Here is a 21167-nt window from a genome sequence, read left to right as displayed (position 1 = left end):
ATTATTTAACCTCGTATGAAAGTTTGGCAGGCGTTGTAATGTACTTGACACATCTCTCATGCAGTTGGTGTAATGAGCCCATATATGTAGTTGGTGTAATGAGCCCATATATGCAAAATCAAAAGAAACATCACTTACAATTTCTTCCTACAATAAAAGATATTTGAATATTCAACCATTATTACACTGTCACCTTCAACTATTTAGGCCACATATCGGACCTCTATTGGGGCATGCCGTGTCTGATATTTTTTCATTATTAATGACAGTAATCTTTCATTGGTCACTCTTATTCATTTCATTACATATGATAGATATCTTTCCTTTTCATCTTTAATTTTTGCTTTCCTGAACTAGTCTCTTCTATATGGCATGGACAGAACCTAACGCCTTCGACAGATTCACAACATGCAGAACTTTGCCAAAAATATCATAATAAACAACTTTTGCATTTGTTTGTTCCAGCTCCACAGACATAAATCCTTGTCCATCATAGTAAAACTTTGTGCCGTCTTTCCTATTTTTATCGATGTCTCCTTTCCATGCCTTTGAACCTCCACCACTGGTTAAGAATTGGATTTGACTGCAACAACACTCAATAATACCATCATATAATTACCATGATTTAGAGGTGATTTAGTTAGCAAACAAATCGTTAACACACACCTGCTTGTGCTAATTATGTGTTCCAAGCAATGGTCATGCCCATTAATGTACATATCCACATCATTTGCCTGCAATTTTAATTTCATCGGTTAAGGTTGCATTCATTTTTCACTAGTCTAGGATAGGAATAGGATTGTCTCTAATATATCTTGGCTGAATGACCTCAAGAATTGGCAGAAGCTGCCTTATGAGCTCTTGGGTGTCACCATGGTGTCCTATGCTTCTTATGGGATGATGCCCCACAACAATCTTCCAGTTGGCAGAAGAACCCTTTAATGCTACTTCCAGATCCTATGTTCAAAACCACACACACAGAAAGAAAAAGGGAAAAATGTATTGGATTTGCTTTTTTATCTTAATCCGTTGTGATGATAAATATTAAGAGATTTACCTTTAAGAGCTTTGATAAATATCTCTCCCTTGGAAGCACTCCTCTCCAATCATACTTGTGGTCCTTCGGCTCAAGAAAATACTTGTCCACAAAAGGTGTTGTATCGACAAAGAAGAACTCAGCAATTTCTGTAGAGTTTTTGAGATTAGCAGAATACTTAATGATTGGTATCCAAGATGAGAAGCCACGTTACCAGTATCAACTATGAATGATCTTTTGCAGATCCATCTGGGATCGATTTTCTGAAGGATTGGATTCAGTTGTGCTTCCACGTCTCCCCTGTAGTCGTGGTTTCCCAACACTGAAATCAGTGTCCATCACATTTAATGGACAGAAGAATGGAAGATTAAAGGAACAGTTTAGCTGGCTAAGAATTTTTGCTTATACATCAATAGTTGGTGTGTCTGAACTCACCATTATACCACTGCTTTTGGAGGCTCTTGGCAGTGTAAACTTTTGAGAAGGAAAATTCAAATGCTGGATCGTCTACACCAGTCAAACCATCGTCGTAGAAATTGTCTCCGGTGGATATCACAAAGTCGATATTTAACTTTTCTGCAACTCTTCCCATCTGACATATCACATAGGCAAAGAGATGAGAGTCTAAAAAGCACCAGCTTTTGCTTTAGGAGAGAGAGAGATCCATTCCATGACCATTACTTTAACCAATTACACATACATCGCAGCAAAAGAACAAAGCCATGCGTCAAACGAGCAAGTAAAAGGATTCACAAAATGATGTGCTTAATTAAGGCACTAGATTGGAACACAGAATAGAGTTAAGGATTCACAAAGAATGATTGTAACAAAGACCTGAGCAGCAACTTCTGATTGGTTGTACGTTCCTTTCCTTCCCCAGTCTCCAATGACCACAAGACTAAGTGATCCATCCGCTTTGACAGGGTGCTGTAGGCGTTGGAGAAGAGCAGATACATTCAGAGAACACAGACTAATGAAAGCCATCATCCATACACCCAAACCAGCCATGTTTTTGTGTGTGGGTGTCTTCAACTCCTTACTTTGTTGTTATGTAATAAAGAAAAAGATTCTTGCATCTTAAGAGCATATTATGACATAATAGTAGAGTTGTGTGGCTTAACATGATGTCGCGTACGAACTTACTGTATATTGGTTGCACAGGTAAAATTACATAAAAGCTGTTTTAACAATATCGTAAGAAAATCCCACTGAAACAAGCGTTTTTGTCAAAGTAGCGTAGATAACTTATTCGTTCCAATGACACTATGGCCCGGCATACTAATAATAGGTTCTCAGTGGACCCACATATTAGCTTGTGCACGTTCGTTGCAACTTCCTACCTCCTCCACTATTACTAAAAATCCTTTTTGTGCAACGTTTGGTATTCAGATGGCCACATCATCTATACGGAAAATGCCCAACTCATAATATATATCCAAAGTGTAAACCTCTTTCAAAATCGATTTTCTGAAGCTAAAGTTAAGATGGTTTTGGAGCATATTCTATTTAAGTTAACTGAGTCTTTTAATGTATATTAATTCAAAAGTTATATTTAGTTAGCTAGAGATAGACGGAATCATTTTCCTCCAAAGGTAGGTAAAGGGCGGTTGAGTAATAATACTGTTGCAAATTTGATTAGACTCAGAGAAAAACCGACTGATCCAACTTTACATTCTCTGTTCATGCACTAGCAAACTCCCATGAAGTTCGTCAAGATTCAAGGTGCTTGGGTCATTGGATTCCTTAATGGAGCATACCACATAGTTGAATTTTTAGGTTAAAGATATGAGAAACTAACTATTTGGATTCCTTAATGGAGCATATCACATTGGATTCTTTTATTGTTAAAAACTCAAACTCAAACTCACGTCGGAAGGCCTGAAGCTGAGCACGTTTAACCCTTGTTGTACCTTGATACTTCTATTGCATGAAACTCCATATCGCTTGTGATGTATTTTTATTCAACATTGTTTTCCTTATTTTTCGATCAATTGTCTGGAACAGGAAATTCTTCACCTTTAGTTCTTTAAGATGTGCGTCTATTACAACTTTCCTTTGAGTCTCAATTGGTGCCGCATTCAGCGTTGGAATTTCGTCTTCCACAAGTTACCATAATTCTTTGCTACGTAAGAAATTTTCTATGGTCATGGACTAGAAGTCATAATGCCTATTGAACCATGGGATAGCAGTTGAACGAATTTTTTTGAGATAGACATGAAATCGCACTGTGCCTTTGATCTAAATGTTCTCTTCACATTGTTTTCTCATCCTGTATCACACTCTTTGCTCACTCTATTTCAGATCCCTTGTAGAACTCTAATACTAATTGATAAGACTCAAAGAAAAACCGATTTCATACAACTTAATTGTGTAGAAACTGCATAAAAAAACAACTTTATAAGCCTTACAAAAAGAAACTAACTAAAAAATTATATACATAATGAACGAAAAGATGTACCACTTATTCCTTCCTAGAAATAAAGGCAGTTATTTAATAGGTAATAAAGCATAAAAAAAGTCAACAATCGTAAGTGAATTTCCTTTTGTACCACCTCATGGGATTTCGGTGTTCTTGCTGTTCTCAAATTTCCAAATTATATCCCTGAATCATTTGTCTTTTAAACGTCCTCAGGTGTTAAAACATAGTCGTATTTTAATGGTGGCGTATAAGAAGACAGTGGATATTGGATATCACCAACGCATGCTTCCATTTCCCCATCCTTACAAATTCTTATCTACAAAATCAATGGATTCAGGACTAGTGGAAATGTTGGATTGCTTTAGATTTAACGAGGTTTATAAACCACATATTCCTGATAACAATTCAATTATTATATTATTGATTGGTAATGTTGGAGTGAAAGCCCTTAAATTTTACGAGTCCGTCTCTGATGAATCACAATGGAAAAGTTGGAGTTCAGACATCATATTTTCATTTCTGTTATACTAAAGCATGACATCAAGGATTGGTTTTGAATTTGATCTCAACCAATTTGGGTCGGTCTTCGTTTTAGAATCTCAACGTCAAAAGTGTGGCTCTGAACTTTACGTGGAAGAATGTAGCTGTTTTGAAGAAGCCAGTCTGTGCAAAACGTTGCCAAAAACATCATAGAACTCAAAGGTGGCATCGGTCTGAGTGAATTTGACGGACATGAAGCCTTGTCCATCATAGAAGAAATTTAGGCCTCTTAGATTCGTTTGTTTAATGTCTCCTCTCCAAGCCTTTGACCCTGCCCCGCTAGTCAGGAACTGAATGGGGCTGCAAACAAGTTCCTTTATCAGATAAATACATTACTTTGGCTTCGTTCCTTCTATAATATCAATTCATTCAGTTTTACCTTTCTGTGTCACTGATGTGTTGAAGACAATGATCATGCCCATTAATGTAGAAGTCAATATTATTTGCCTGAAATTTGAAAGTAAAATCAGCCCAGTTGGTTAGAGGAACTAGGAAATTATTTTACACAAGGAGGGAGACGAGGATCATCTTCAGTTCTTAGCTTTTAGTTACCTGAAGGATCGGGAGCAGCTTCTCTACAAGTTCTTGAGTATCACCGTGATGCCCAACACTTCTAATGGCATGGTGACCGACAACAATCTTCCATTTTGCAGTTGATTCCCCCAGTGCCAATTCTAGGTCCTGAAAATGATTCAAAACACTATTTTTAATCCATCTTCATGTAATTTTCCAGTCTGCAAGTTTCATATATTTCAAATTGTTCAAATGGTTAGCTTTTGCAGTAAAAAAGTAAGGAATCGTGTATGCATACCTTGAGTAAGTTGTTAACATAAGGTTTCTGTGGTCCAATGCCACGCCAATCGTACTTGTGTTCCTTTGGTTCAGTGAAGTACTCTTGAACAAAAGGAGTCGTGTCTACAAAGAAAATCTCAACCAGCTCTGTAGAAGAAGTACATCAGATTACTGCAATGGTTGGTTTTAACCCCTAGAAGATAAACCCGAAAGAAGCAAAGACAATACCTGAATCTACAATAAATGATCTCAGGCAGAGCCATCTACTATCCATTTTTCTAAGGACTGGGCTGAGTTGGGCTTCTGCATCACCCCTGTAGTCGTGGTTGCCTAACACTGCATCCACCATGATACAAAAGGTTATGCATATGACAAGATCTACTACACTCTGCACTCTAATGTAACTCCTTTGTCGTCTTCATCATTATTTGTTTAGAAAATTACCGCTATACCACCGCTTTTGCAGGCTTTTTGCTGTGTAAATTTTGGTAAACGACTCTTCAAACGCGTTGTCGTGTTCACTGATTAGTCCATTGTCATAGAAATTGTCCCCAGTGGAAACTACAAAGTCTACATCGTATTTCTCTCCCACCTTTCCCATCTGCATGTTCATTTTCAGAAGTAAAAATGACATTTTTCATCCGTTAAAGGATGCAACCAGGAGCAATCTATAAGACCAGACGCTATAACATGCTAGAAGATGAAAACGAGTTAAATAATGATACAACACCTAAATGTTTCGGATGAAGAAACATAAAAAGAAACCTGAAAAGCGACTTGTGATTGGTTGTAAGAGCCTCTTCTGCCCCAGTCACCGACCACCAAGAAGCTAAGAGAAGCACCATGTTTAGATGAGTGTGGAAATCTCTGGAGATGAGCAGATGCAGAAAGAACACACAGGGCAGAGGTGACGATGAGGGTGAAGAGAAAGGAGATGGACATGGTGAGTGTGGTTGGAACAGCAGAAGGAGCAAGCTTTCTGGGATGACGTGGAGCAACAACGTAAGACTTGAGAGTAACTATGGAGAGAGACGATGAAGGAAATAGAAAAGAAAAAGATCGTATCCAATGATATCGAAGGAAGCGGGTGATGATATATTCGAATATGCCATGCAAGAGTGGGACGAATCAGCATATTCCAAACCCATCTCACGAGAAAGGCATATGAGGCAGAATATTCGGATGCTATGCTCTGCTGCTCCTCCTCTTACCAATGGAAAAAGTTAATGATATAATTACCACATTTATGTTAATAATAAATATATTACCTAATTAAAACTCATACGTTATAAATTATTATTTTACTTATGTGTTGTCTTAATTGAATGGATTAATATTTTAGCATTAAATTAATTACGATTAATGATAATAACTAAAAGGATTGGCTAGAAAATTTTAGAAATTTTAAAATTAGCAAATATTTTTGTAAAGATTGAGACAGAATGATGTTTATAAAGACTAAACATACATGTGTGTATTTAAGGAGATTGAACCATTTGATTTAATTTAATATCAATCAATTAAATTCTCATCTCTGTCGCATGATTTGAAGCTTACAACCTTTTTAGCTCATTAGTCTTTTTTTCCCCTATCAATCTAGCCGAGCATGTTGAATCCCTACCCTTTTTTTTTCTAATTAAAATTTACAGTAAAAATAATTTAAAAAATTAAAATTTACTAAAGAATAGAAGCACCGTCGAGACAGAATCATTCCGGAATCCATGAAAGAAGAACCATCGAGACAGAACATGAACACAAGCAAAGGAATTACAAATGTTTGAAATGGAAACAACACGCCAATCCTTTATCCGAGCATTGGTGATGATATGGCAAGCAAATACATGATGAAACCAAATACGTGTAGAAATTATTTACAAAGTACCACACGCTAACTAAACCAATACAGAAAATACCTGCTCATATATTCAACGTCATACGCTGAATTTATTACCAAAACATGGTTGAAAATTTTTGTCTACTGATTGGGACCCAAGAGTAAGAGAAGAAAAGCCCTGTAGTGGCCAGATGTTTCTGAGTGGACTGCGTCGTTGAGCGTCTTCTTGTATTTCTTTAAATATTCTGCTTTGATGTGTTGTAAATCAATCTCAGCTCTTGTTACAATCACCCTTATAAGTCTTGTGTCATCAGTCCCCAAACCTTTCATTGCCTTGCGCAACATCTACACGGTGCAAAAGTTGAATTTAAAGCAAATCTCATTGTCTTGTCAGTTAGAAATTTCAAGGAGTTGACTTGTGCTTACAGAACCAACTACTACAAAAATCACCAAGAAGTTAGAGAAAGAAGAATTGTTGATCCATAATACATTTATAAGTCCTGCTAAACGGGGTTAGGATCCTCTCTGCAGTATAAAAATCAATGTCAGCCTTCTGAACAAAGTAACTGACACTGCACACTGCATTGATTTTTACCCTTGAGAGGCTCATGACCCTGCCAAAGCCTACAATGTCTGAACTCCATGAAGATATGTAGTAAATGATCATCTTCGTTCAAGTTTCTAACATTTTCAACTGCATAATTAATTTGTTTCAAAAACTCCTTGCTAAAGTTGCTTACAGATTTTTCAACGAAAAAACGTCTTAACAGTAACTATAACATAATCATCTTATCTTGCACCAGTTTTCACTTGATTCTCACCATCATCCTATCCTTGTTTCTTACGAAATGAAGAGTTATCATCGAATGAAAACGTTGTGATCCCCTTCCAAGTATAATGGCAATACGAGAAGCAACTACACAAAATTCAAGCCAGGGGGAATACCTTTGCAAAATACTTTGCAGGATTCGCAGAAAACTGAAGAATTGTCAAAAGTGAGAGAGCAAAATTTCCTGATGTTTCCTTCTTTACTGCCTGTACATATTCAAATGGGATAAGCACAAGAAAAACAACCTTGGGAGAGACTACATTCAAAGGAAACAAAAAAATGGTAAAGATACCTTTTTCAATGAGTGTCCATACATGCTATTGTAATAATGATCTACAGCAGTCAAATGTGCTGCACTCCGTTCACTAAATATTTGCACAAAAGTTTTCTCATCAGTTCCCAGCCTCTTCTCCCCTGCTTTGTAGAGAACCTTTGCATCCATCTCAGCTATCTCTCTATTTACCTCAGGGCCTTCAGAACGCGGAATGGTTAAATAAGCAAGCAACATCTGCATCAAGAATTTTGGATAGAAAGTAACACGCTTTATTTGAATATACAAGGAACTGAGAGGTGATTAGTGTAGAGAATAAAGGGAATGAACCAGAATTTTTACATCAAATGTGATCTACGACAAACAATTGAACACGGTTTCCCTCAAGAGACGTGCAATGCAATGAAACACACCATCATATTTGAATTAATGGATATACCGGAAATTTAGTCCCCTTCCATCCCACGGTTGACTTGAGATTGAAATCTTGGAACTGCCATCAAGCATTCAATCTTTTGTATGGATTCAAAAAATTTTGTTGGCGTTGCTGCTATATTCTTATTAGAAGCGCCTATAAATCCGTTGCAAGTTGTCACAAATGGTTGCATCGAGTTTTTCTGTTCCGTTTAGTTATTGATTACAACTAACTTGTTCTAGAGGATTGTTTGGAGATTATTCTTTGTGATCTTGTGTCTAGTGACTATATAGGTGTTATTCTACGGTGGATGTGTAGAGAGGAGAGGTTCATTTCATGTACTACTCGGTTATTGAAAGAATGAGAGAGAAAGGAGGAAATAGAGTTAAGAACTGGGTTTTCTTGTTTTTTGTTTCTGAACAGTGGTGATACAATGGCCAAGTGAACACTTTTTGTACAGGCTTGATCTTGTTCTCTTATTATCCGATACTGAATTATTTTGCTCCTTTTCTCATGGATGTAGGTCTTTAAGATTAAATCATGTATATCCTGTATTCATTTTTGTTTATTTTCCCTTGTTTGATTTTTTTGATTTAGTTTGTTTCCGGTTTTGTCGTTCTTGCAGTTGGGTGCTTTATTCGTTTCTTGACAAGTTGCAGGCTAACCCGATTACATAACTGGACCCTTGCCTCAAACGATTTGGTAAAAGTCATTCATCTGTAAATTTCTGAGTAGAATAGAAAGACCACAAGCACATGGAGTCTTAAATGGAAATATCCACCAATGATTTCAGAAATATACTAATACACCTCTGGTGAACATTGAGTCATCAGACAAGCATATTGCAGTTTTAATTTCTTTAGCATCAATGCTGCAAGGGTGCTTAGGAATCAAAAGAGCGCATGACTTCAGAGGCCAACAGATACAAATCTTAATATGAATAATTCTTGATAGCGAAATACAGACAAGGAGAACGAGAAGATTCACCTTTTTATGATCCCCGGAGGCGTATCTTTCGATTTCATGCTCCAGATAAACACCAAATTTAGTGTGGTAAACCTGTCTTAAATACTGGAGCTGGGAAGAAGTTCGCGAACATAATACTTCAGTGGTGGCTTCAAGATTTTCCGCAGTCAGGCACTGCCTGAGGATAAGGGCATCACGCCCAGCAGGGTCATGCATCCAAAGCAGAACTGCTGTCTATGGAACCATAAAACACAGGCCAAAGCGAAGCAATTAAAAAGTGTCGGAAACGAAACACACGCACACACAGTCATATACATACACACATATAATGATGTGATAAGCAGAGGAAGGCATGTTTGTGATGAAGTAAAATCGAATCCCTAAGAATAAAAGTACCTCCAATTTGCCAGAAAGCTCAGAAGATAAACGTTTGAGAAGGTCGGTGGAATACATTGTCCTGAATTCATGTTGAATATAGGCACGCTGCGTGGCATCTCGATGAGCAAGTATATTGATGACAACGCCAGTATCACATCCAAATCCTGCAAAAACGAATCAGCACAAGTAATTTGGATCTGGAAAGAAATTATTTGTGCATTGATTGTTTGTGCTATGAACATGCATGCGTAATTAATTGAGCGAATTTAATGGAGTGAATTAACGTAAGATTGTGGAACATGAGAGAAGGAAAAAGAAGCCATGAGAGAGAAAATGGTAGGACCTTTGAAAGCGGTATAAAGAGCTATGGCGTCGTCTCTTGGGGAGGGAGGAACAGGGGGTACATTCAAGGTCGCCATTTTCGTATCCAAAAACAAACTCGTTTCTTCTTTCAAACGCAGACCAAAGAGCAGAAGGGGATCGGTTTTTGATTCATCAATCACCTAATTCACCACTTCTCTTACCGTTCAATCCTCAAATGAATAATCTTAAATATTATTTTTCACGCAACCATTCAATTTAATATTTTCTCTTCTACACACGTCACTATTTTATATTTATTTAATATTATTTTTTAAAATATAAAAATTCATTCTTTCATAATAATACGTATCAAATATAAATACGTGTCATTTTATACCACGTTCTCTCAAAATATATGTTAACAATTTTTTTAGTCAACTATTTTATTAATCCATGTATTTAACACGGACATCAAAGTTATAAGCTATTATATAAACGGTTATAAAAAAACTTGTAAAAAAAATTATTAAAAAATATTTTCCATAAATTAAGCCACTTCAAGGACAAAGTCTTGAGTGGATTCAAAACAATGACAGCCAGAAGTCAATTAACATTTCTTTATTTATATTATTACCCAGAGGAGTGATGTGTAATTTGGATTCCTCTTTTGGGAACCTTCCGGTACTTTCTTTTAAAAATGTTTTTCTGACAACATATAATTTATTTAGATTTTGATAGATTATAGTAAAGTAAAAAAAATATATTCGGACGTAGAGACGTAATAGTAGATAATATAAGATATTATATATATATATATATATATATATATATATATATATATAATTTTTATGTTTATTTTTGTAATTTTTTAATATTTGACATTCTGTTGTGGCAAACTGAATTCGTGAAACAATGAAACTTGGTAGGATAAGTATTCACTTACGTTACTTAGACCAACATTACTTGACCAATTAAAAATAAGGTAATAAAAGGAAATCAATTCTACAAATGTAACGTATTTCATGGTTACATCTGTGTCTTTTTTATAATACTTTTATTCAATGAGGATGGCCGCAACATGTTTTATTATATTGACAAGAGGGTCTATGATGATATCATATAAAACTTAACCCTTCCAATTTAAATAACATAATACCTATATTTAAATTTATATTTTACATTGGTAGGATACAAACTAATCCAATAGCAAATCATATCATAAAAAACTTTATACACAATACGATATTTGCATTGATGGGGTTTTCGTTATTTATTCAATCTTTTATTATAAATTATATAGTTTTAATTTGTCATAAATACATGACATAATTACTTTTTTAAAACTAAAAAAATTATGAATATGTTTTATTGAGAATTAAATACACTCCTTAAGAGGTAACTTATGGTTTACATTTATATTTATATAATTTACATTTCACACTTGTTATCATATTTTACTAAATATAAACTAAGAAAACTTCTTATAAATTACAAAATAATTCAACTACATCCTAAATATAATTTTTATTTAATCTATAATTTATTGTTACAAAATTATAGGAATTTCCATTAAAGACTTTCTTTATTGCAATATATACGTGAACAAATATATACATTAACATTATTTATGATTTTACTTTATATATTAACATAATTACATTACAAATATATAAATTAAAAATATAATATTAAATAAAAAAGTTGGAATTTAATTATATTAATATATAAAGTAATTTTTTTTTCTGAAACTCTAGAATAGATTTTGAAAGCATTTTTCTGACAAGAGATTATTTATTTAAATTAGATAAATTATGGTAAAGATGAAAATAATATTCAGACAGAGAGAGAGAGAGAGAGAGAGAGAGAGAGAGAGAGAGTTGTGGATAAAATGTTTAGAAACGGGGCAGTTGAGGATGATCCGAAAAAGCTGTTGACTGCATGCAAAGGAGAATGAGAGAGAGAAGGTGGGACAGGGACAAAAGAGGGAACATGTTATTGAAGGTCGTGAAGTAATATTTTTCGCCGCATACCACCCACGTGTCGTGCGGTGAGAGACACAGGTGGATGTGGTTATGGAATTCCCCACATGTTAGGGTCACCACCCCCACGGCACCTTCTGGAACAATCCACTTTCACCAACGTTCAACGTGCTACGATACCATTCCAAAATTCCTGTCTTTTATATACTTAATAAATAACATTCATCCATTCTCCTTCTTCTTCATCTGCTAAATTTGGGTGCGTACTAATTTGGGGGATCGGATTTTGAATTTTGAATCTGGTGTGAGTGATTTTGATTGCGTTGTTCTTCATCGAGGATAGGATAGGACAGGAAGCAGGGGAAGATTAGGAAGCATCGGCAATGGCAATAGCAACGGCAATGGGATGTGAGGGCGTGTCTTGCAGGGGAAACCAGGCCTCCACCTTGATCTTGACGTCCGGAGCCAGCGGCAGAATCCGCGCCCTCTTTTCCCTGCGAGCCCTCAAGGCCCTCCTTGCCTTCTTCAACGCTGTCGTTTTGCTCCTTCTCTTTCCCTTCCGCAAAGGGACTCTCCTCTCCTCGCGACTCGCATGGAAGAGCGCCGCTGCTTCTACCTCTTCCACCGCCAGGAGGGCTCTCGCCATTCGGAGAGTCATGGAGGACGCCGACGCCGACCACGCACACGCCCATCCTACCTCTTTTAGGGACTACCGCCTCATCGCTTCCTCCAGGGGTGACACCATTTTCACCCAGTCTTGGATTCCCCGCTCCCCTAACCATACCATCAGGTTACTCCTTCTTCTCTCATCTCCTCTGTTGCCACAATCTCCTTCATCTTAATTCATTCTTAACCATCTCCCATCTCTGCATTAACACAGGGGACTTGTTTTTCTTATGCATGGACTTAATGAACACAGGTATCCAATCCTAATTCTGATTCTAATTTCCTCCCCTCCCTTTATTTTTTAACAATTACTCCTCATCCTCACCCTTTTTTTTCTCACAGTGGCAGATACACTGACTTTGCCAAGCAGCTCAATGCTAATGGTTTCAAGGTTTACGCCATGGATTGGCTTGGTAAGACTTCTCCACAATTTTATTTACAAATCAATTTTCCTACATTTTACTCCCTCCCACTAACATTTGGCCGCGACTTTAAAACACCAGTTTAAAAACTTTATCCTATACGCGACAAATGGTTTGTGTCGATGTTCCTAATTCAGACTAAACTCCATCATTATTAACATTCATTGCATTATGAACAGTCCGATTTCTTTTTATTTTTTTATTTTTTTCTCATGTTGCTCTTGTTGTCCTGTTGGTATGTAACAGTGCTCGATTCAGTTCAGAGGTTGTCTTTAGAACATTAATGATAACTGTTGTCGCGCATTTTCTTATTAATCGGCAAAATGCGTAGAAACAAATCGTGAGACAGAAGGAAGTGTCCAGCTTATTAAAATGTTAAGCTTGTCTCTGAAGTCTGCAAATATATGCGTTTTTAATTAACAATTTAATATTTATGTAGATTGAACATTTCTATAAATTCGTTGAATTCATATTCATGTGTAGTTTTTAAGATGCCTCTTATCGGCTTGGAATATGCCCAAGTTGTCTTTACAAAACTTGGCTATTAAGAGTTTGGAATATGTAGAGTTCTCTAGTGCTGTTTTAAACGATAAAACAATGCAAGGGCCTGATTTAAAAATTTCTATTCGTTTGGTTCTTTCTGGGCCCTCGGAGGATAGGTTTCCTTTTCTTTGTTAAATCAAGCTTGTATGGGTTTGATACATTGCGTTGCAACTTGTTAGAATTATGATAATTTTATATACGGTAGAATGTTTGTTTTTCATCTCCTCAGTATTTGCTCAACTCTCATGTTCCTGTTCCGTTTACATCTATAGGTCACGGTGGAAGTGATGGGTTACATGGTTATGTCCATTCTCTTGATGATGCCGTGTCTGATATGGTACGTTTCTAAACTGCATTCTACCAAAGTTTTGACAATGCATAGAAAAATGGTGGTGTGATTTATGTTTTGAGTATGCACGGTGGTGGGCAGAAGTTTCATGAGAGACGCAATGGGAGGACTGATATAGAATTTTTTTTCTGATTGGAAGAACACTGAAACAATTTTTAACATTTTGATAAACAGAAAACGTTTTTGGAAAAGGTTCTAAATGAAAATCCTGGACTCCCATGTTTCTGCTTTGGACACTCGACGGGAGCAGCCATTACTCTTAAGGTAATACTTTTTTTTAATACAAGATTGTTGCAATTACTAGTAAAAGGGGAAAGCTCAAGAAGTACAAATGATTTAACTTATTATTTCTATCATAATTGTAGGCTCTGCTTGATCCGAAGTTTGAAGCTCGCATAGCTGGTGCTGTATTGACATCCCCTGCAGTTGGTGTTGCCCCTGCTCATCCTGTTTTGCTGGTGAGCGTACATTTCTAGTTGACGTCTTCGTTTTATACCAGAATGCATAAAACATGTCAGATTTGGCATATTCATCTTCGTGTCCTCTTCATTGTAGGTACTTGCTCCAATAGCTTCATTTTTGCTGCCAACATATCAATGTAGTTCTGCATATAAGAAGGGTTCGGTAGTGTCTAGAGACCCGGAGGCTCTAATTGCTAAATACTCTGATCCATTAGTATGTACTGGACCTCTTAGAGTACGAACTGGTTATGAGATTCTCAGAATTACAACCTACTTGCAGCAAAATGTAAAAAAATTAAGAGTTCCATTTTTTGTTCTCCATGGCACTGCTGATTCCGTAACTGATCCCATTGCTTCTAAAAAATTCTACGTAGAAGCCTCCTCAACTGACAAGAGTATCAAACTATACGACGGCTTCTTACATGACCTTCTCTTTGAACCAGAACGAGACGCTATCACACAGGATATAATTCAATGGCTGAACAGTAGAGTAGGAGGTTAAATGAGTAGTGGTGTGAGTGAAAATGTCGAGAAATTTTCAACCATTGAAAATTGAAGAAGCACCTTGTCTGAGTGGATAATGTCTGGTTCTTTGTAGAGGAAAGTAAATCGATGCTGAAGCTACATAAAACCAGGCATTCTTTTATTTTGAAATCCTAAAGCCATCTGTGAGCTTCCTTTAGTTAGGACATCATTTATTACTATTTTCTCCGATGCAGTTGTTGTCGTGGAGCACAGTGAGTAATTATTACCTCTAATTAGGCATGATTTGTGGTTCATTTTGTCCATAGGAAAGTTCTGTACCTTTTTCTTTTTCCTGTCCCGAGCATTCGTGCCCACCAACTAGTGTGCCAGTGCATGGACTCTTGATTTTCATCAATAAAGTTTTATCTCTCAAAAGGTCCGTTTCCATCAAGATCAAAAATTTTACAAATATTATTTAACATTTTATTTTTCTTCACAATTTTTTACAAATACCTTTCTTGTTTGGTCTTTTTTACAAGACTATAAATCATTAAACTTCCTTTTCACAAGTGATTTTTTCTTTTTGGTTAGTGTTATTTTTAGTCCTAATTTCTTTTAGCAATTATTTAATTGCTAAAAACAAAAAACGTAAATAATAAATTTATGTTTCTTAAATTTCAAAAGAATTAACAAATATATATTCAAAATAAATAATAAATAGTTCATAAAATTTCTACCATCCTTTTAAATAAACACGTTAGAGTTACTGAAGTTGAATTTTTGCAAGAAAAATTCTTGAATTTCGAGAGTGGTAATAAGAGAGTATTAAATTTAAGGGGAAAAAAATTCATTCTAAAATTTATTAGTCCTGACCAAATTTTCAGAAAATTTTAAAATCGTTTATGATAATTAAGAATTTATTTTGACGAGTTTCCATAAAAAATTTCTAAAAAACAAAAAAAGGAAAATTAGTTTTTATTTATTTTAACTTATGCATACATTGATTTTTGTTTATAAAAAGGTAAAATTTGTTTTTTCTTATTTTTATCTATTTGTAAAAAATGTCGTGCAAGCATGTCTTGACTTTAATATAGTATTGTTATTTCGAAAGAGTTCACGGCATATATTTTGCTTTCGAAATATTTCTTACTTTTCATTGAGTAGTTTAAAATTATCAGACCAAATATTTTAAAATTAAATAATTTAATAATATAAATAAAAAATTTTAAAATTTATTTTATTGTTTAAAATACTTATCATCTATCTGAAAATGTTTCTTTTAACTCTCTACATTTTCTCTACAATTTCTAATGTTTAAATAATTTGTTTGACGATCATAAGGTATCTAAGTGATCGCAAATTCATGCGTATGAGTTTTTTTTGCATGTGTTAGATTAGTTTTCTACTTATTTCTTTGTTGATCAAAGGTTATAAGAACTTGCTCTGATCATGTTCTTGTGGTTTATAGGTTTCTCGAGAGTTCTTTGAACTCGAAATAAGAGTAGTGGACCGTGTAGAGAGGTTGTAGTTTCTTTTAAGGTAAGGGAAGCTAGTTTTATGATTTGAGTATTTAATTTCAAGTATGTTTGTTGAATTTCTATAATGATAATATGATTTAGACATGTTAAAGATGAATGAGTTTTTTGAAAATGTTGTTTTGATTGAGTGAATTTGGTTGTATGATGCTTGATATTTTGATTGGAGGGCTATTGGTTTATTCAGAGGGGTTGGACGAGTAAATTGATTGTTGGGTAAGTAAAGAAGGGTTTTGATAGTGAGTTTTAGGGGTTGGACGAGCTCCCTCGCTACTTTGTCGAGGTTTTCTGTTTTCACGAATATGGTTCGCTGGGCGAGTGTGTAAGGTGTTTAGGTGTTAGTTGCAAGGCTTGCTTAGCCTGTGAGAGCTCACTGGTTTTGCTCTCGTTGGGCGAGTAAGTTTGGGTTTCCTTGCAAATTTTTAAGTGTTTTCTCTATTGTGTTTATTCGTGAGTGGTGGAATGATGTATCTTATATTCTGTGATATAGGCGTGATGACATATGAATGATGGTTATAAGGAGTTCAAGGAAAATTCCTTTAAATGATTATAGGTGTAAGTGTATGTATTGATATAGGAAGTTAGTAATTAGAGGTTATTCTGATGCTTTCAATACCCTTTTTGTTTGTGTTTGTTTATCTTTTGGATTGCAATAATTAGATGTGAGCAGATGAGGAGTGGTATCTGGATCAAATGTTAGGAGGCGGGAGACGGAGCAAAGGACCAATCTCAGTCTTCTTAGTTATTGATGTTATATATATATATATATATATATATATGTGTGTGTGTGTGTGTGTGTATAGTTTCTTTTGATAAAGCTCTAGTCACACTTTAACTTTCTGAGGCATTTTTGTTAATAAAGATATTATTCTCTTTTTTAGTATATGTTATACTATTATGGTTACGAGTGAAAGTTCATATATGTTTTTTATGACTATTCTAATATATTGATGTGTAATTTATCTTATTGATAATACTATTGAAAATTTGGAATGTTACAAACAATATTTTATTTTAAATTAATTTTTAAATATAAAATAAAATTATAATGTTACGATTTTATTAATTAAAATATTTTTTAATATATCTAATTGATCATGTTATTAGTAAACTTTTTTCTTTCATTTATATAGTCATCTTTTTCTTAATATAAATAATTCAATTTTTTTCTCAATCCATTAATTTCTATTACATCAAATTTATTTTCAAAATCCAATATTTTTTTCAGTGGATTAGTATAATGTTAGAGAATATTGTGAGATGCTTGTTAGATTGGGCCAAAGCCCATTATTTATGGTCATTGGGTTTTCAACATTTGTTGGCATGCTGACTCTGGAAGGAATAACATGGTGTTTATTTATTCACCCTTCACTCCTAATTTAAGTGGAATAACATGGTGTTCATTTATTCACCCTTCACTCCTAATTTAAGTCATTCAAAATTTATTGCCAATCACTTATTTGCTAAGAATACAATTTGATGAGTTCAAGTCCAATATTTGGATCATACTGGTGAAGTTCTTTATCACTATTCCTTCATACTTTATTAGTAAATAATTAATTGTGTAATTGGATAGTTAACTATTCACACTTATTTATGCCATAAAAATTATTTTAACTTTTGGTGAATGATATGATTAAACTTCATTTTCCTCATTCATTTTTTTTGTTTGTGTGGAGTAGTTAAGTTGATTTGTCATTTCTAACATTTAATAAGAAAAAATGTATATTTTTCCCTTGTCCAGTTAATTTATTTTATAAGTAAAAAATAATTTCTAGTGTTGGATGGATATTAAATAAAAAATGATATCTGTGTTTCATAAGTAACTTAATTTGTTGAAAACGCTTTTGCCTGCCTAGAAAACTATGACATAGAATAAACTTTAATGAAAATGCACAAATCTTATATCACAAATATAACAAATGTTTTAAAATTTTATCCTGATAAAGGTTTTAAATTTTAATTAAATTTATTAAGTTATATATAATATATTTTTTACTTTTTAAAATGTAAATTGACCAGACTAAGATATGATGTGGATACCTAACCATATGTTACATAAGTGTAAAAAACATCAGTTGCTACATGTTAAGAGAATTCACATTGTGTGGTATATGTTTCTCTCACTTTCTTCTATACAAATTCCTGATTTCCAAAATGACATTATTCTTCATAGAGGTTTAAATGTTTTCCAGAAGTTTTCAAGACCAATTTTTCACTGAGGAAATCAATTGATGTTTTCAAACTCAAATTACCCATACAAACCATAATGAAAACTTAACAATGTCCTTAAAAGATAAATTGAGATAATGATCTGCATAATTTGTCATTTAAATTTGAAATATATGCTTTGTTTTAAACATATTGAAGGGCAATTTCCTTACTTCTTCAGTCTATTCCAAGAAGATACTTCTATTTCTTAGTACTAAATGAATGAGATTGTGAGGATGAAGATTGAAAATAAAATATTAGATTGGATGACATGAAAGTAAGGAAACAAAGTGTTGTGTGTGTATTGTAAAATCATGACTTACTCTCTAATTCAACAAATATAAAGAGAGAAAGAGTTATTATCTGTTTACACATGTAAAAATTAATCAAATCTTACATTCAACACCATTTATAGAGTACAAATTTAATTAATCCAACACTTGGAAGGAGTATACAAAATTGTATATAAAATTTAAAATATATTTAAAACTTTACTATATATACTTTAATTTTAATGTATAATATGGTATTTAAAAATATATAAATAAAAAATTAAATTATGAATGTGTGCCTGTGTGTGCATATTATCATGAAAAAGCAATAATTTGATTGATTAAATTTTTTTTATATATAAAATGTTGTTAAAAATATAATTATTTTAACTAATCTTTGACCTAAAAATGTATGTGTGTGTAAGAGAATGGTTAATTAATCCTGTAGCAGAAAGATTAAAGAGTAAACAAATTTAGATAATGTTTGTGGTTAGGTTAGGGTGAAAAGAAAATGAAGAGAGGATGATGATAAGTGGAGGTAATTAAAGAGAAAAAGAAAATACAAGAAGTGCAGAGATTGAAAGTGATGAGATGAAAGGAATATATAGTGTTACAGTGTTAATGGGTGAGGGAGGAGATGTTTCCTGTGGAAGCTGAAGCTGAAGCAGAAGAAGAGGAAGAAGAGTTCTTATGGTTATGCATCCAAACTTTGAAAACTTGCCTACTAACTCCAATGCTTCTGCAGAACCTCTCAATCTCATCATCCAGATCCTTCCTCTGAAGCTTCCAACCAAGTTTTTCAGCAAACGCCAGCATCTTCTCCTTCTGATCTGCGCTGAATTTCGACCTGAACCGCTTCTTACTCCCTCCCTCACCACCGTAATCCATGGCTTCAGGACTTTCCGGACCCACAGGATACTTCACTTTCCGATGAAAATTCCGGTGGCACCCACACGCCACGCATTGCAGCCCCCCGCCGTCCACCGTGAACTCTCCACACCCATCAGTGGCATAGCTTCCCAGACTGGCTGCATGGTTTCTCAAGCACTCTCTGTAGACTGTCTTCCACTTCTCTCCAGATCCTCCTTCCATTTCTCTCTCTTTCTGCTTCCAAGCGCAGAGTGCATAAACTATATAACCCAACATCTTTCTTCGCGTTTGCAATGACTACTATAGTCATCCTTAGATACCATAATTACAGTGTCTCTCCTTCTACGGACACGTACACACTATTGCGAACTTCCACTATATATCTACATACGCATGTCAATATTATCTATCTTCATCAATAACATCCACATCACCCACTGTTACTAGGTAAACACAAGCAACAAAACATCCTGTTAACATAATGTTTTCTAGGCATGCAATACTACGAAACTGTGACTAAACCCTAAATCTAACAAACATATAAACATGCATAATGTATTATAATTGTTCTATTTATCCAAAAGTATATATATTATCCAAGTGGGTCTATATAAAAGTAAACACTTTATTGACACATATATATACTTTTAACATGGTATCATATTAAAATGGAGCAGTAATTTCGAGCCCCTGCAAGGGACATGAGTGTCTATCAAGGAAATGAGGAAAGGTTGAGGCAGAGGGACCCTCAACAGTATGGGCTCTGTCCAATAATTCACTTTGGAATGCAGAAACAAAACCTTGGGGAATTTCATTATTTTCTCTCTACATACAGATACAGACACACCCCTCTTTTTGTACTTTTCTACTACTCATACTCTCAATTTCTCTTCTCAATAAAATATAAACATGTCAAACCATCTCCTCCTGGATCTATCTAGATAATATAAACCAATTCTATTGTTGTTATTTTAACAACTTGCATATATGAAGAGAGAAAACATTGGATTGTGGATTGTGCACTCCGAAAAAGGTCATTGGAAAACATACATGTTAGCAAAGTGAAAAGAGTAGTGGTAAGAAGTTAAAAGAAAGAAAAAAAAATGGTTATTATAAGTGCATGGGAAAATGAATTTATATAGATTGAGTTGGCAATAATTGGGTGGGAGGTATAAGAATGGTGAGAGGATGAGAAATATATAATATAAGATTTAGGAATTGAAAAAAAAAATGAGTGGGTGGGATTTTGAGAGGCAAAAGACGCATTCACTTGATGTGTCGGAAAACAATAATGGTTGGTTCAGTAGCTTTTGGGAACCATTTTGCTTTGCTTCCTTTTCTCCACTCAGTGTCCAGTCACTGTACAGTGTCCAGAGTCACAGTGTCAATCCCATGCCCACAAACCCACACACACAAACACATTTATCACTTTAGTTTACTACTTTGTTTCTCTTTTCTTTGTTAAGGCTGCAACAACCAAAATATGCTTCCTACCCTACCTCCTTTCATCTTTCTCTTATGCATATACTTGCCATTTTATTAATTATTTTCTGCTCTATCCTTAGTTGCCATCTAATTTGATAATAGATGCTTTAGATAACAAATTTCAAC

The 21167-nt window shown here is 34.6% G+C and overlaps 5 protein-coding genes across 5 annotated transcripts; 1 reads left to right on the top strand and 4 right to left on the bottom strand.

Annotated features, from left to right (window-relative positions):
* Window positions 1-111: 111 nt before the first annotated feature.
* LOC124843960 (purple acid phosphatase 3-like) lies at window positions 112-2228 on the bottom strand. The gene is made up of 7 exons (XM_047320802.2): window positions 1871-2228; window positions 1472-1628; window positions 1251-1358; window positions 1058-1185; window positions 829-957; window positions 667-734; window positions 112-583 (listed from the first exon to the last, which is right to left on the bottom strand). The coding sequence occupies exons 1-7, from the start codon at window positions 2042-2044 to the stop codon at window positions 364-366; spliced, it is 984 nt and encodes a 327-aa protein (XP_047176758.2). The 5' UTR covers window positions 2045-2228; the 3' UTR covers window positions 112-363.
* Window positions 2229-3846: 1618 nt separating this feature from the next.
* Window positions 3847-5855, bottom strand: LOC124843993 (purple acid phosphatase 17-like). Its single transcript, XM_047320844.2, has 7 exons — window positions 5553-5855; window positions 5232-5388; window positions 5016-5123; window positions 4807-4934; window positions 4548-4676; window positions 4375-4442; window positions 3847-4295 (listed from the first exon to the last, which is right to left on the bottom strand). The coding sequence occupies exons 1-7, from the start codon at window positions 5727-5729 to the stop codon at window positions 4082-4084; spliced, it is 981 nt and encodes a 326-aa protein (XP_047176800.2). The 5' UTR covers window positions 5730-5855; the 3' UTR covers window positions 3847-4081.
* Window positions 5856-6509: 654 nt separating this feature from the next.
* On the bottom strand, window positions 6510-10021 carry LOC148205305 (annexin D5-like). The gene is made up of 6 exons (XM_088102951.1): window positions 9824-10021; window positions 9499-9644; window positions 9124-9336; window positions 7743-7958; window positions 7567-7656; window positions 6510-6966 (listed from the first exon to the last, which is right to left on the bottom strand). Exons 1-6 carry the CDS (start codon window positions 9897-9899, stop codon window positions 6763-6765), a joined length of 945 nt encoding a protein of 314 aa, XP_087959077.1. The 5' UTR covers window positions 9900-10021; the 3' UTR covers window positions 6510-6762.
* A 1758-nt stretch (window positions 10022-11779) lies between these two features.
* Window positions 11780-14989, top strand: LOC124843972 (uncharacterized). The gene is made up of 7 exons (XM_047320814.2): window positions 11780-12552; window positions 12643-12681; window positions 12771-12841; window positions 13666-13730; window positions 13917-14006; window positions 14108-14200; window positions 14298-14989. The coding sequence occupies exons 1-7, from the start codon at window positions 12146-12148 to the stop codon at window positions 14703-14705; spliced, it is 1173 nt and encodes a 390-aa protein (XP_047176770.1). The 5' UTR covers window positions 11780-12145; the 3' UTR covers window positions 14706-14989.
* A 4220-nt stretch (window positions 14990-19209) lies between these two features.
* Window positions 19210-19982, bottom strand: LOC124843963 (zinc-finger homeodomain protein 11-like). Its single transcript, XM_047320804.2, has one exon. It carries the CDS (start codon window positions 19830-19832, stop codon window positions 19305-19307), a length of 528 nt encoding a protein of 175 aa, XP_047176760.1. The 5' UTR covers window positions 19833-19982; the 3' UTR covers window positions 19210-19304.
* Between the last annotated feature and the right edge of the window lie 1185 nt (window positions 19983-21167).

Source organism: Vigna umbellata, chromosome 1 (genome assembly GCF_029865625.1).
Source record: "Vigna umbellata cultivar VRB3 chromosome 1, Vumbellata_1.0, whole genome shotgun sequence".
In the NCBI taxonomy this organism is placed as follows: Eukaryota; Viridiplantae; Streptophyta; class Magnoliopsida; order Fabales; family Fabaceae; genus Vigna; species Vigna umbellata.
Note: the sequence above shows the minus strand (reverse complement) of the source record. Positions and strands in the feature narration are given on the sequence as shown.

Coding starts and splice junctions, on each gene's coding strand:
- LOC148205305 (XM_088102951.1), bottom strand. CDS start 9,899: ATGGCGACCTTGAATGTACCCCCTGTTCCTCCCTCCCCAAGAGACGAC. Junction 9,645..9,823: donor TCTTTATACCGCTTTCAAAG/GTCCTACCATTT, acceptor TCGTTTTTGCAG/GATTTGGATGTGATACTGGC. Junction 9,337..9,498: donor AGCTTTCTGGCAAATTGGAG/GTACTTTTATTC, acceptor ATGGTTCCATAG/ACAGCAGTTCTGCTTTGGAT.
- LOC124843960 (XM_047320802.2), bottom strand. CDS start 2,044: ATGGCTGGTTTGGGTGTATGGATGATGGCTTTCATTAGTCTGTGTTCT. Junction 1,629..1,870: donor AATCAGAAGTTGCTGCTCAG/GTCTTTGTTACA, acceptor GTGATATGTCAG/ATGGGAAGAGTTGCAGAAAA. Junction 584..666: donor CACATAATTAGCACAAGCAG/GTGTGTGTTAAC, acceptor GTGTTGTTGCAG/TCAAATCCAATTCTTAACCA.
- LOC124843993 (XM_047320844.2), bottom strand. CDS start 5,729: ATGTCCATCTCCTTTCTCTTCACCCTCATCGTCACCTCTGCCCTGTGT. Junction 4,935..5,015: donor ATCATTTATTGTAGATTCAG/GTATTGTCTTTG, acceptor CTTCTTCTACAG/AGCTGGTTGAGATTTTCTTT. Junction 4,296..4,374: donor CACATCAGTGACACAGAAAG/GTAAAACTGAAT, acceptor ACTTGTTTGCAG/CCCCATTCAGTTCCTGACTA.
- LOC124843963 (XM_047320804.2), bottom strand. CDS start 19,832: ATGTTGGGTTATATAGTTTATGCACTCTGCGCTTGGAAGCAGAAAGAG.
- LOC124843972 (XM_047320814.2), top strand. CDS start 12,146: ATGGCAATAGCAACGGCAATGGGATGTGAGGGCGTGTCTTGCAGGGGA. Junction 12,682..12,770: donor CATGGACTTAATGAACACAG/GTATCCAATCCT, acceptor TTTTTCTCACAG/TGGCAGATACACTGACTTTG. Junction 14,007..14,107: donor GAGCAGCCATTACTCTTAAG/GTAATACTTTTT, acceptor TCATAATTGTAG/GCTCTGCTTGATCCGAAGTT.